The sequence below is a fragment of the Opisthocomus hoazin genome, chromosome 9 (assembly GCF_030867145.1).
Source record: "Opisthocomus hoazin isolate bOpiHoa1 chromosome 9, bOpiHoa1.hap1, whole genome shotgun sequence".
Taxonomy (NCBI): Eukaryota; Metazoa; Chordata; class Aves; order Opisthocomiformes; family Opisthocomidae; genus Opisthocomus; species Opisthocomus hoazin.
In genome coordinates this window covers 14,923,620-14,939,018 of record NC_134422.1, presented here as the reverse complement: position 1 = coordinate 14,939,018, position 15,399 = coordinate 14,923,620, and the positions used below count along the sequence as shown (strand labels likewise).

At 43.9% G+C, this 15,399-nt stretch overlaps 1 protein-coding gene across 3 annotated transcripts in view; it reads left to right on the top strand.

Moving 5' to 3' along the window:
• Positions 1-15,104, top strand: part of TMEM177 (transmembrane protein 177) — a 49,584-nt gene extending 34,480 nt beyond the window's left edge. Inside the window, exons 1-2 of one of the 3 annotated variants that reach the window (XM_075430687.1) lie at positions 10,437-10,513; positions 13,954-15,104. In XM_075430687.1, coding sequence (XP_075286802.1) covers positions 13,968-14,903 — 936 coding nt within the window. In that variant the 5' untranslated portion in view covers positions 10,437-10,513; positions 13,954-13,967 and the 3' untranslated portion in view covers positions 14,904-15,104. Of the gene's footprint in view, positions 1-10,436; positions 10,514-11,340; positions 11,535-13,953 lie in introns of those variants that run through there. The other 2 variants (XM_075430689.1, XM_075430688.1) reach the window with 2 other exon arrangements.
• The last annotated feature ends 295 nt before the right edge of the window (positions 15,105-15,399 follow it).

The window sequence follows — 15,399 nt, the reverse complement described above, 5'->3', positions numbered from 1 at the left end:
CCCTAGCTACTTTAAACTAGTATTAATTCAAGACCAGCATGAGGAAGAAGTGAGGTCAGTCTGTTTTGCAAAAGAAAAAAAGCCTCTTTACCTGGACAAGTGCAAGCAGATCACCCTTCTGCTTAGAGAAAGAGAGTAAAATCCAGCTTAAGCAACTAAAGAGCGCACGCAGTCCTAGTGACCTCTTGGGAAAGATTTTTAACTGAAACTGGTCTATGTGTTGTTTATCTTGAACTGATTATGTCAACACAAATGCATTTTCTTTTCTCTGCAGCTTTTCAAAAGACTTTTAATTGCCGTGGTTTGAGATAGCATTTGATAGCATCTAACAGCTGAACAATCCTGATCGTCACCTCTGATTACAAGAGACTAGACAGGGTGGGAAACGTGAAGTCTTGCCTTATTTGCTTTAGAGCTTTTATTCTTTTTATGCTTAATCCAAAGCCCACTGGAGTCCAAACGAAAGTTTTCATTTCATTTAGGCTTTAGCTCAATACCTTTGCCAATAGCCATTTAGTCACAGCCTGACTGCTAGCATATGTAATCAAAACAAGCCCTGCAGCTAGATGCTAAACAGTATTTGTGGATAGCAGGGGCTCAGCACAGACTTTCAAGCTGGAGAAAGAGGCTCTCCAGGTCCCTCCTGAGGTACTTTGGCAGGTTAAAGGCGGTGGCATGAGTGCTCAGCTGTGCAGTTGGTCTGGCACAATTTGCCCAGACAGATTGGCTCTAAAATGACCCGAAAGCAGCAAACCTTCCCCTAACAAACCCACTCTGATATACCTTGCCCGCACCTACAGTAACCTGGGAATGCAGGTTGTGAGAGCTGAGGCATGTAGCCTCCGAAAAACAGAAAGCTTTTTTGTCTGCTGCAGCCAGGTTTTGTTACAGCCATTTAAATGGATGAACTCCTACACAGACAAAGTTGGTTGCTCTGTTTATTTTTTTTGCCCTATTTTCATGTGTATTAACTTAATCCCTGCAATCCCAGTGGGACAGAAATCAAGCATCTTCTCATTAAAATTCAGAGCTATTAATTTTGGCATCCTCTGTGCAATAAGCAGCTTTATTTCAGATTGCACAGTGCCTGCATTTAGCACCATAGTCAGCTTTACAGAATAAAGCAAGAAATATAGCGGTCAATAGTAGAGACAAAGAAAAGATGAAAGGACCAGGTTGAACCTTTCAGGCACTGGGGGTTTTTGAGTAGGAGGTAGGCCAGGACTACGTTATCCTTGTGATTGTTAGGGTTTTTAGTTTCAGAGTTTTTATTAGATTCTTTCCCCTATCCTAACAGTATTAAACATACAAGTCCTGATTTTTGTGTAAAATGACTTAACTAGCCACTGATTACATCCTTAGAAATGGTTCTTAATGCTTATCAAATAAGCAGGTTAGAAAGGAAACAAGATTCAGGTGGCCTGGATCACAACAGGAATCACTTGATTAACTAGGGGGAGATTTAAGGGAGCAAGAACTTGCTGGCAAATCCAATGTCTGTTTTGGAAGAAAAGGAAAGTACAGAGAAGAAATTCTGTGTTTCCTGTTTTGTTGGTCTTTGTGTAAATGAATTTTTTTTTTCTGCTTCTGACTTCTTACCATGGATAGGCTTGGAGCACAAACAGGTCTGTTGATTGTCTTACGATTTTTTTTTTTCCCCTCTGTCTGTATGCCTGTTCCAATACAAACTCTTCAGTCTCGTTGCTCCTTTGCATGAAGCAAAAATAAGTAACTGAAAGGTGTGCAAGTGTATTCAGTAAGTTTTACTGTCCTGTAACTCTTCAGTTGATGAAATATTGACATCTCTGTGTAGCAAACCAGAATATCAAAGTGATTTGTAGACTAACATTGGCTCGTGCTGGTTACAAGCCGTTCCCCTAAGCATGTATATATGTATGTATAATGTCACCCAGTTTAGTAACAGAGGTGGTGAAACTAGGTCCATGTGAGCTTGGAAAAGGTCTGTTGATAACCTTGCTGCTTTGCATGTTGCTTTGGGCTCTGGACTTCCCCTCCCCTGCAAATCTGCGTTGGCTGTTGCACCTCAGGAAGGCACGCAGGCCAAAAAGGTGCTCTCCTGCCATGACCCCAGCAAAGCGCGTTACCTTTTTAATGTTAACTGAGGGCAGCTCAGTTGTAGCCCAGTGGAGGCTGAACAGTAATTCCTGCTCTGTACATCATCTCCTCAGTTCCATCAATGTTATCCCAAGCTGAAGAATCGCATGCAGGAAAGCGAACATTTACTGAGGGCACATTGCCTCATTCTCTGGCCAATACCAATTTTTGGAGCCAAAGGGCTTTATCAATGATTTCAGTTATTCATTAAGACACACATGGTAGTGTGATGTCTACCTGTGACTAAACAAATTATCCTGAATGAAGGAATTTTAGTTCTCTATTCTGGCTGATAAGCTTAAATCATTCTTCTGTTAACTTTGTATGAAGAAATCACATGACAGAAATAGATACATTTCTTAAAACTTTATTCCATTTTCAAGCTGAGGACTCCATGACTCATTCTCACCTGGTTCTTATATCACTGTGAAGTGAACTTGCTCTGAAAACCACTTGGATATCTGTTGCACTTGATATGTCTGCTTCCCAGCTTTGTTTTTAGTGCTGAATTATCTATGGCAAGCTAACCAATAAGTAGTTATCATAATATACAATGTCATTCTTTGTCTTCATGGATAACATGGACTGCTCCTCCAAACACAGCTGCCGGCTCTTTGATTGACTCTCCAGTTTGTTGGCTCCTATGTGATTCTCCAGATGTAACATGTGAGCTCAGTCACTGTTATCAACTCCAGATTAGTAGGGAGATGACTTCTGATGAATGCAAACCATTCTTGACATTCAACAATTTCTGTTTCAGAATGAGGATTATCAGTTTCACAACCTTAAGTGTCATCCCTGTGTCTTTCCCCTGTGATTTGTGATATACAAAGGCAAACCACTCTGATAACAGGCCTTTGCAGGCGCAGTCTAACAATTGCCTTGCATATCCTTTGTCATAGTGTTTCACGCTTGTTCTTCATGCTCGTTCTTCCGCACGTAGTATGTTATTCTTACCATATTCCACAGACCTTCTCAGCCTCTTGTTTTTACTTGTTCCTTGGACAGTACCTTTAGTTGGATGAAAAAAACCAACAGTTTCTATTCTAGATTTGATCAATGTCTCGTGAAAAGATTTGAAGAACATGTAACACCCTCTTGAGGAGACTGATACAAACAATAGCCTCTTTGAAACAAAACTGCTTCCTGTAACCCCACATTCATTCCCCTTCTTCGGATGCTGGTTGGCTTGAAGTTTGTCTTGGGGATTTCGCAGAAGTTTCTCCTCAGGTAGAGTTATTTGGTGGATATAAAAGAATCCAGAAATGTTATTGTTATACTATGATCATGCTTTATAATTTCCAATTATACTGAACCTGTAGAAATTCACTTTTCCAGTATTCAGACCTGGAATAAGATTGTACTTGTAGGCAGCACTTAGAGGATGGCATATGGAGTGACTGTAGGTTGTAGCTGGATCTTTGGATGCTGCATCAGCTGGCTGTATAAGCCTCCAATGCTTATTTTGAAAGGTAACCGCAGCCTCTTTCTTTAGAGCTTACCCTTGCAGATGGAATGTTTATGCTTCAAGCCAGCTATAGAAAACTGCATACAGTGTAAACTTCACCAGACATCACCAGCAACATACAATTGAAGTGGCAACAGATGTATAAATGAACCTGATATAGTGGTATCCAGATTTCATTTTGGTGACTATCCTGGAAAAGTTTTTAACTTGGAAACCGAGTACTTAAATAAAGGGACACTAGTAAACCATGTAAACAAATCTGTCTGTTCCTCATCAAACTTCTTGCTCTAACAGGAATGAGTCTCTTTGGATGATGTGGCTTTCTTTAGACTTCTAGCTGAGAGGAAATATCTTCAAAACTTTATTCATTTGTAAGGATGCAGCACACACAAGTTGATCCAGTCACGTTTGAAACTTCAAGATGCCCAGTCTCAGAAACCTGTGCAGTCTGAAGAACAGCTCAATAATTTTCTTTAAAGTACTGTATGATCCTTAAGTGAGGGCTGCAAAGAAACACAGACTTTTCAGTAGCCAAACATGTTCTGTTTTTCCCAAGAAGCGAGTGTGGGATCAGGCCCCTCCCCTCCTACACACAGGCACATACCACAGTGTCAAGGCAGACATATTTTACCTGGTTCAGCAGAGTAATTGGTTTATAGAAAACAGCTTTAGTTTACTGTGGCTGCTCTCTGCTTCACACACTCCTTGTAAGACTTGACCAGCTCCCACAAAGAAGCTGTTATTTTTCTCCAGTTAAACATACTGTCCAAGAAAATATGCTGTGGGTTACAGTTATACAGGATCCCATCTTCTCATGATGACCTTTTCTTATGTATTTTAACTGTGACTTTCTGCCTGAGGAAAAATTAGATGCCACTTTGAGTGTGCAAAAAATATGTAGTTGGATAGAATTATTTTTAAATTGGAAACATCACAGGTTGGGACTGGGAATCTCCAGCAAAGCACCGAGCAAACTGGCACTCAGTAGGGAAACATAAATAAAATGCTGGATTTCCAGTGGTGATAGAAAATGATTTCTGCATTAATAGAATGTATATCTTTCACTACTATTATCAGAATGAGTCCTCCTTCCCTAGACAGTACAGATCAACATCTGTACTTTGGCTGTAACACTGAATACGGCAAGTCTTCATTAATTCAGTATGTTCCAGATAGATCTCACTTTAACATCCAGCCCGCTTTTCCTCTTCATTTAGTGCAGTTATTTCTATTGATAACTCTCGCCCCCAGAACTGAGGTGTCTTTTCAGCTAACTTGAGTCAGGGTGGAATCTGTGGTCTGTGCTCATGCCAGGAGCATATACTGTTTTCACAGGCTTCAAACGCATGAAATAAGAGAACTTTCACTGAAGATATTATGGCATCCCTGATTTGACCTCCTTTGCCTAGCCTCTCCTGGCATAATCTGATCCTTAGCAGCTTAAATTACTAGAGGCAGGAGCCACATCTTTGCACATCCTCACACAGCATGCACCACTAAAGGACCCCAGACATGAGCATATGCTTTTTTGAGGCTATGAAGACATCAGTTACTTCAGTTTCTGAATAACTCTGTAGGTGCCAACAAATTCTACGTTCAATAACTGTGGTTTGTTTCTGAAATGCAGCCTTAGCAGGTAACAGTGCCCGCCTTCTTGGAGTTTTTGCTGTGATCTGTCAAGATTACTGAGAAATAAGTCTGAGTGCATGAAAAGTTCAGCAAATCAAAAAGATGCCCACCTGACTTTTAGATACCATGTTTGTATGTTGCAGGCTGATAACCTGCAAAGCTGACAGGTACTAGGTCTGGTGTACAAAGTCATGCTCTCTTGAGAACAAGTGGAAGAAACTAATTGCACTTCATCTCCAGTACGCGACCATACCACCATTCTGCTTTTCTTAAGCAAAGCACATATTTCCAGTTCTTTGGGCACTGCATCCATATCAACACTCTCAGTTACTGCTTATATCAGAACACTGTATGTGTTACAAGCAACATTTCTGATTCACAGATACTTATTCCTAGGACCTTTATGTTGTCTTGTTCCAGGAATGTAACCATTCATGATTCTAGCTACGCATAAAATGGAACATTTAACAATAATCCTCTTCATGGCATTTTTGCTGAAGTGAAATCCTCTGAATGAAATTGTGCTCTGCCTGCCGGTCTTGCCAGCAAAATCTAGGGCCAAGTCTACCTCTGGACCAGGGTTATAAACATTTTCAAGTTTTGTTCCACAACACAAAACAGAATCCAAAGACCCGGTCCACAGAGCCTCTGCTCCCTGACACTCTCCTGCTAGAACAGCCCATGTTCTGTTCATACCTTCCACAGCTACTAGTGAGATAGGAAAATATATCCTCATCTGCAGCAAGACTTGGACAGTCATAGTGTTTGCAAAGTGCTCCCCCCATGGAGCCGTGTGCAGTGACCACCTAGGCTGACCGACTCTGTCGAACAGCCCTAATTTCTGCTTGCTGTCGAATATCATTACTTTTGCAGTAAGAATATCAGGAATTGTAAATATTATCGAGGTTAGATAGTATATTTAAGATTTAATCATTACAGCATTGCTTCTAAGAATTGGATTCTGCCCCTTCACAAGTCATGCTGCTTCCAATTCTAAAGGGGAATGGTGCTAATTAGCTGTATTATGAGGATGTGTGATGTCTTAATTCACTATAGCCACCTTCCTTTCGCTACAGATAATTGCAGGACCAGAGCTCTTGAAAATGAAGACTATATTAATTACAGACAATGCACAATTGTCCTGGTTACAAGTTTGGCTCATACGCACTGGCAAGATCCCAGGCTGGACAATGAGCTTATGGTTGTGAGTTATGTTCTGATTTTGCCAAACGGTACCAGTGATGTCTGTAACACGACTAGACCCTAATGCAATTCAAAATGCAATATGGTACAGGGTCTGTCTGCGCAATGTGGACAGATCCAAGTCAGTTTTACATAGCGGTAGACTACTTGCAGGACCATGTAGTTCAGCATGAATTGATTTGCCCAGAATCTGTAAGTGGTTTTGCTCCTCAGCTCTCAGCTCCTGCTATCCAGATTTTCCCCCAGCATCCGTGTTAACCTGGATATGTGTCTGTTAGCCTCAGCAGAGACTGCAAACTACATTCAGGTCAAGGATTGTTTGTTGATTATACTTAAGGAAAGAATCCTTGAGAGAAGGATTTTCTCTTTTACTGCACAGGATGCTTCCTCTTTATCACCAACTTCTGGTACACCCAGGTAGAGCTGAGGGAGCTTGTACAATTAGTCCCAGGAGCTGAAAATGCAGTAGCGGAGTGACAAAAACATGATCACCTGCATGCTTTCCCTTTCCCATATCTGCCACCACCAAGAGCCTGCCTAAGTTTTAGGCAGGTCTGGACCAGTGGAGCAATACTTCAAAATGTAATGCCAAGGGTGTTTGAAGGGAAACAGAAGTCAGTCCCACAGAGTCACGTAGCCAGCCAAATGCCTCACAGTTTCTTTGCTGCCTTTTAAAACACCCAGTTTTGATCCCTGACCAGTTCTGAGCTGTGGTACATTGGGAAGAAATATTCTTCCCAGCTCCTCTGAAGACTTTGTTTCACTTGGGTTGCTTTGATCTACATACCTGCCAATCCCAACACCACAATGAGCCATCTTTTCACTCCTGCTCGCATACTGGGGTTTGATTTGAGACCAGAAATAGAACTCCCTGTTCTGTTCCCACAGCTGTGTTTATGAATGCTCATTCTTTACTATAGTTGCCCATATATCAGCCCTCTTGAGACGGCAGCACAAGCTACATACTTGTCTTCAAGGACATATGCATATTCCAGGAATAAGATAGACAGTTGGGAATAGATCATATTTTTCTACAGAAAAGGCTTAACAAGGAAACAGGAAACTTATCCTTCTACTCTTCACACATGGCTTTGGTCACCAGCATAAGACTGGAAGAGCTTTTGGCATTCCAGCCAAACTTTAGGGCAAGGGAAAATGTGGATTCTAACTTGTGCTATCTGAGCCCACAGCAAAATCCTAGAGGACAGGTGAAAACTGCAGTTGTAGCCCACATCAGCTGGATAATGGGACTGTTAAAATTCACCTCATCACTAAAGTGTTTATTATAAAATTGTAACTAGTTTTTGAACATTTTTTACAAACCTTCTTTTAACTCTACCCCAGCGCTTCAAAGTAATGAGGTTTTGTTTATTTCTAGGTAGGCTCAGTTATGAGCTATCATTAGATCATCCGGGATGGAACCAGAATAGGGCAGTGGGAATGCGATATGTAAGGCAATATTATCAATATTGGCAAATATCTTCTGTTTTCATCACCTGAAATTCCTGAGGTCTCCACAGCTACACCTTTGTGCTTTTGCTCAACCCTCTGTACACTTCAGCCCCACAGTCACTTTCCTATTAACAGTTTCAACGTGGAGACATGCAGCTTGCTCAGACTGACAGGCTGGAAAGTCATTTAGCCACAAGCTTCTCTTCCCCTTCAGTGCAGTAAGATGACCATTTAAGTATGAATAGGTTTGACCTTCTGACATCTGTCAAGAACCTTAACAGTCACTTAATACATCAGTTTTCCGTGCATTGTCTGCCGTCTTCTGAGTTGGAAGTAATTCCAGCATGGATCATTGTAAGTCACCTTAATACAGGTACCTTCTAGGTGTCTGTTTTGCTTATGGGCCTTGCACTGCTCCTCCACGTTCTCACCGCTCATTACTGAAGCAGTACACTCAGCAACACTGAAAGCGGTCCAGGTAGTTGCATCAAAAAGCAGGCCAACGTGTCACGGCCTTTCTTCACAACAAGATCTTCCCCAGATCTGCCAACATGCCTCACTTCAGGATCTTTTTGCATTCTAACATTTCCTCTGTTACTCATCAGCCTTCTTCTCTCTTCTCGTGTCTTTAATTCGACAAATGCTCTTGTAGAAACCTCTAATGCCTACACTGTCCAGTCCCTTGGTTTTCATAATTGCTTCCGTAGATAATTAGCAGATGATCCTTGTCCTGCAGACTTTATAATCTCTCTCTTCCTGCTACCAATGTTACTCTGTGGTCATAGACTCACAACGTACATTTCCCTGGTCCCAGAATCCTGCAATGTCTCTTCCATCTGACACCTGCAAGACCTGAACTACATGAAGAAGTGTTTGGCACACACAACACTGCATCAACTTGGGCCAGAGTTGCAAGGCTCTTCATGCTACCCTCCATCAAAGCTTATGTCTGGAGGCTAGATTACCCCAAAACTTGCATAAAAGGGAAGATAAATGGACTTCAGAGAAGAAGAGGTTGGAGGAAGAAATGTATATATATCAGACTGGTAGATGCTCACTGACGGACCGCATCTACTTTGGAGATCACATAAGCAAAATAGACTGTGAGAGCACAAAAATCATTAAGAGGAGTCAACGACTTTCAGTTCTGTACTTAAAAATCAACATTTTCGCTAATGTAACAACAAGATTTTATACATAAAACTGTAAGTTAGAGAGGCAGGTGATATAGGCAACGATACGTCTTCTGGTAAAATGTGAGACATAACTGTAATATATTTTTGAATGTGTAACTTAGAGCATGTCCTATAGCACCACCTAGCAGGCTCATTTAAAAGTGGCCTATATCCTTTGATCCCTGACTATAACGATGTGCTTATGCAACAGGAACAAGGTGCACTTCAGTCTTCTTTCGCATTCCTTGTTGTGACAGCTGCTGCTTGAAACCAGAATCATGCCAACATGCCAATTAGTAAAGCTCTGCTTTTCACAATTATATTTATCATAAAGCTCTTAAGAGAAACCGTAGTACAAACGGAATGCTGTGCCAGCCTCTCGAGTTTTTGTGTAAGAACCTACTGGTTTCTAGACATGTCCAGACGGCACAGAAGGCAAAAGCACCTTTCAGAAAGTCAGGCTGTACAAACCCATCCAACTCTCCCTCCAGATTCACTAGTATCAGAAGTAAGTCTTAGTGACTCTCAGGCTTTCAAAATCCATCATCGCCTTGTGTGTTGTGGTCAGTAAGGAGTCTGGTCTCCAGCTGGCAGTCGTCGCCCGCATGCACTTTTTCTTCATGCTTCTGCATGAAGTATGACTATCAATGCCAACTTACAAATGATAAGCTTTGGCAGATGATGAAGCTACCTGCTGAGGCTGCAGACCCATGGCTGCAACAGCTCTCCGCTTATATGAAGCGGGAGGTGAAGCTCTCTTCTTTTTTTCTGGCTGCCTCCCACCTTGTTGCAGCCCTAGCACTTTTCAGACTTTTCAATGATCCCTTTCAGCTCGCTAACCTGGTAGAAAATGATCCCTTTTTTTCCGTTACTGTGTTTGCTGCTGATAGTGAGTTAAAAGCAGTGCACAAGAGGGTCTGATGGATGCAAAAAGTGGTTCAGAGGGAGACAGAGAGGTGGGAAAGGTGGGATCTTTCTTCTGACTTCTTTCTCCTTTTGGGTGGCATCTGCCTTGCCATATTGCGTAAAACCTTAACCTGAGGGTAGAACTGTGCCCTCTCATGAAGGACTGTGTTTTCTTAGCAATTAGCGACTTGTTTATTGGAAGTCAAAACCAAGGCTGTCATTAACAGCCTCTGTTCACCACAGGGAGGGATGCCAGCTATGCCAAGCCAGGCCTGTCCAGCACTAGCATTCCTAAAACCCAGGAAATCATCTAGTAGGAAAAAGATAGGATAAATAGCTTCATTAGGATACTTTCACGTAAGTCCTGGAGGAAGAGCTTCCGCCACCGACCCACCGGAGGCCACGGGGCTTCGAGCCCCGGTAGCACTGCGAACGCGCACCCCGCTGAGGGGAAGCCCCTCCGCCCCGCCATGGCGCCGCCGCCCGCCCCTTCCGCCCGCCGTGCGGCAGCGGGGAGGGGCCGGCCCGCCGGAGCCCCGCCTGGGCCGCGGCGCGGGGAGCCTCGGTAGGTGGGGGCGCGGGGGGGAGAGCCCGGCTGGAGGCGGGGGGCCCGCGGGAACGGCCCTCAGCGGCGGGGCGGGAGGGGGGAAGGGGGGGCGGGAGCGCTGTACGCACGGCCCGCTCACGGGGCCGGCCGGGGCTCGCCCGCCCCTGGCCTGAAGCCGCTTTTGGCCGCCCGCCTCTGCTGTATTTTCATTTTCCGGCGAGTGGACCTTGAAATCCCGAGCCTGGAGGCAGGCGCGGCCCTCGCCCGTGTCCTGGCTGACAGTGTCTGAGGTCGGGCTTTCCCCCCGGCTGCGTGCAATTAGAAAAAACCAGATTTATTCAAGCGTTCGGACAAAGTCCGCCTAGGCATCCCCGCTTTGAACTTCAGCCATTATAATTCCCACACTTCAGTGAGAAAACAGCTCAGGGATAAACAGTGTTTCAGCGCTTGGGCGAGCCCACCTTGTGAACGCCGTGGTACCCTGACAGGCACTAAGCACGTACGCGGGCAGGGCAGGGCAGGGCAGGGCCCGCAGCCGGGGCCTCGCATCGCCTGTCCGCCTGCCTCGTAAAAGTTCATGAATTAAAGCAAAGATGCCATGTGCGGCTGGGGCTGCCGTGGGACTTTCTGCAGGAGCTGAGGGTCTGCGCCGACCCTCGGGGAAGATGTGAAATCTCCAGCGCTGAAAGGTGTCCAGGGCCGTTTTTCTTTTATTTTTGTGAGCATTGACTGTCATGAGAAAATGAATTCTGCTTATTCCTGTGTTATTTCCTGTTTATTCTTACGTTAGGTGCGTGGCAGGACCGTAGGGCATAATCCAGTCAAGAATATATCCGGGGCTGCCAGGGGGCTGTCCACAAAGGCTTGAAACCATGCCCGCACAAAGCATAATTTAGTAAAAAAAAAAAAAAAAAAAAAAGATGCTTAGTATCTGTTACAATATTTATGACTGATGTAGGAAAAAGTGTCGTTGCATTGAGGTGTATGGTGCCGTTCAGAAGACGTGTATGGATGAGCACAGTGCTTCATGCCTATCCAGGTGGGCTTCCCCGCATCCCGAGTCCCCGACCGGAAGGAGTATTCTGCATCCCAGGTGCTTGGCAAGCATCATTTGGTCATGCAGGGAAGAAGAGTAGGCGGGTGTTCAGCATGGTCTGGCCTTCTGCACACTGGTGTGGACATAAGCTGAGGGGCTACATTTCCTCCTTGCTATGTTCCAAGTCTTAAAAAGATCTGCTATCCAGCCCAAATGAGAGGGCTGTCTCTAAGATGAGTGGGAGAAACTTGGGAAGTCCTTAGCTCAGCTTCATGTATGGATCAAGTGATAGTCTTCACACAATCCTCCCCCTAAAAGTTCTGCCCCCCCCCCTCCCCCCCCCCCCCCCCCCCCGTAAATGGAATGATCTTGTCAATCAGATCTAGACTACCAGATTTGCTGAGAGGTTCGTTAATTCCAAAGAGGTCATTTGGGTTAGTATTCCCATTTTCTGATTTTTACCTCTATTATCAAGGAGGTTTTCTCCTGAAATTGGGTTTCATCCAAGCCCTTGGCTTTTAGCATGTTTTTCTTGAATAATTTTGTCAAACTAATCACCATCTCTGGTCTTCAGCAGAATGTAAGAATACCACCACTTATTACACCAAGAAATACATACTAAATTGTTGTGTACTTGCATGCATCATTGTTTTTATTAAGCACTCAGTGTGTGTTTGGTGCAGTATAAACATTAAACAAGATTATTCTTCCCCTGGTGAATTTACAGTCTGAAAGAGCTTCATAGGAAGGAGCAGTAATAACATATCATTAAAACACCGCCTTTAATTTAATCCCTTTTTGTTTCCCTGTGGTTAATACTCATTTGCTGTTGGTGATGACTGGTGTATCCTGGCATGTCATGCAGCGCTGTTTTATGATGTTACAGCCCCCAGTTGTCCACTCGACCCCTCTGTGGGAGGTTCTTGTTCAGCGCGAGTGGAAGAAGAGAGCAAATGTCTGTGTTTCAGCTGCTGCGGTACAAAGCCCAGCAGCATAGCTGAAACCCACCTTTGATGGCACTCTGCACTGAGGCCTTGTCTGTTGTATCAAAGCACAACAGTATCCTGCCACCTCGGCTTCCTCTAAGGACAGCTGGAAATACTGATGTCTTCAACAGCTGCAGCAAGATTCTCTGAAGCTTGTGTGGTGACGCCCTGAGAGAAGAGACGTTGCAAGATGCAAATGGCAACAGGGGCATCCAATTTTCACTGATTCCTGTTGGGTTTAGGTGCCTAATTCACTTCTGTCTTTACAGTAACAAGTTGTGGATGCCCCCTCCCTGGAAGTGTTCAAGGCCAGATGTTCAAGGATGGAGCTCTGAGCAACCTGGTCTAGGGGAAGATGTCCCTGCTCCTGGCAGGGTGTTGGAACCAGATGATCTTTAAGGTTCCTTCCAACCCTTACCATTTTATGATTCTACCTTAGGGGAGAATTCTGTAGCTAATGGGATTTTTCAAGAGATTGGAGTTTACCTGAGCAGAGTACATCATATGGCTTGGACTATAAAAGGAACTGATCATCCCCGAGGGAAGAAGGACTCTTGAACTGAAGGAGTTGGCAGGTTTAAAAGCTTTTAAGTTTATCTGCTTATTTAAAGAGTCACAACGTAGTTAATCTGCCCTGAAACAATTTCTGTTCCAGATTCTGGTCTGGATTGCATGTATTACTTGTCACAGAAATTATTTTGGAGACAAATTTTTAAAAGTACCTACTGAAATCATGCTGCATTCTGAAAACAGCTTTTTGCTGAGTACGCTAGAACCACTGCCTGGAAGTTGAAATCTGAAAAACACTAGAAAAAACACATACTTTTTTTTTTTTAATAGCGAGGTTGACTATGCATTAGAACAAACTCTAAAGGAAAATTCTGTCTCCTGAAATTCTCAAATGAAAATGTGATCTTATTTTGGAAGTTGTAATCAAGCTCAAGTTACCAAATGTAGTATTGAGGTTAGTGATTAAAATTTTTGGAGCTGTATGTTAGAGGAGGTGAGCGTGGATTGATTATTGTCTCTTTCTGGCCTTAGCATCTGTAGTCTGTGTCTGTAGTGGAGTTCAGCAGGGTTGTGCTGGCAAGGACTAGACAAGTATGTTGGGTAAATACAGAATGCGTATTGATTACTAGGGGAAGGAGGAAGTGTGGTGGCTTTATTATTCTCTTTATTGCGGTAAATTGATTTACTGGAGGAGACGAATAAGTTAATTCTCCGTGTCAATCGTCCTACGTTCCGAGGCCCAGAAATTAATGAGCATCACTTTCTCTGTAAAGGCGTTTTGTGTTTTGTTAATGTAAGAAAGAGAATGTTTCTTTGGTTATTGTGCTCTGCTGCTTCTTATGTTTTTTGCTTTGTTTTTCAAAATGTTACAGAGATTAAAGACCCATTTATGCACACTTTAATTCCCAATTTTGTGTTATAAACAGGTTAGGATTTGGCTATGGCAGCGCGGTTCCTGCGGAAGGCATCTGTGTGGTTAAAGAAGCGCAAGCTCGCTTTGTTGGCCGTTTCTTGCGTGGGACTGTTTGGCGCTGACCTTTCCCATCACGCGTTTCCCGAGCAGACGTTCAAACTGCTGCACGAGTGCTGGTCAGAGGGGCAGCCGGCGGAGCTCTCGCAGTGGCTCTGTGGTGTCTTTCGGGATGTCCTTCAAGACATTGCGGTGAAGTCCCCTGGCTCCTATCGAGCCTTTGCGGCTTCTGGCTTCCACCCCGTGAGTGCTGGAATCCCCTGGCTGCCTGCAGGCTCCTTGGTGGGCATCCCGCCTAATTTTGATAGCACAGCCGAGGATAAAAGAGGAATAGTCAACCATGTTGTGGTGATCAATGGCAAGGAAGTAGACTGGAAGAGCAACGAAGGTGTTGCTTTGCAAGAAGCTCTGACGTTCTCACTGAAAGCTCAGAAGTTTGCCATTGCCAGAGAAGTTGTGTATTTGCAGAGCGGCAGCCCTGTAGCGAGCGCGGTTGTGGCTCCGGCTTGCTTAGCTGGTACATTTCTGTGTGGGAGAGGTATAAAGCTCCTTCTGGGTTTGTCTCCAGGCCCCGTGATACTTCGCAGCCTTTGTAACCTCATCACTGCCGTGGGTGGACTAATGTGCTATTACGTTTCTTACGATGCTGTGACCTATCACCTAGACTGCAAGGCTGACAGAAAGGCAGCTACTGTTTCCAAAGACTATGCCAGAGGTGGGGTTGAATTTTATGATAAAATCTTGTCCCGCAACAGGATTCTTCGTGGTCTGATGGGCAAACAAGGGACGAAAACGTACGCGCCGAGTGGTAACCTTTACCCAAGACACTGGTTCAGAATAAAGTATACCCCATACACTTACCGAAGAGATTTGATTGTTAATATTTTAAGAGAGCTCCAGGCATAGGAAGGGAGTGCTTGAATTTTAAACTTGTGAATTACGTATTCTCTTGGAACACTGCTGTGCTGCTGCTTTTCTTTTCTGTATCTTCATTAGAATTTTGGGGTTTATTTCTGCATATAGTTCGAAAGGAGTTATTGCACATTCTGTGAATAAAGAATTCTCTCTTAAATATTAAAGACTCGCTTCAAAAGTGCTCTCTTCTGTGTGCATCTCAAATCACAAGACTGCTGAGGAGGGGAACTTCTCAGACCCTGATCTGGAAGTTTTGCTGCTGTGCTCTGCCTTCCTGTCAGTGCAGTCTGGAAAATGGAAAGAGTAAAGTCCAATGGAGAGTTTTGGGAGTATTATCATTTAAACTGGGGTGTTTGTATGTCTGTTTGCTGTTCCTCCTATCGAACAACCCAAAGATGTTTAAAAACTGGTGCTGTTACATAAATGCTAAGACACGGTGTTTCTGTTCGGGTAAGTTCTTGCGCCATGTAAATTCTTAGACTGCAGT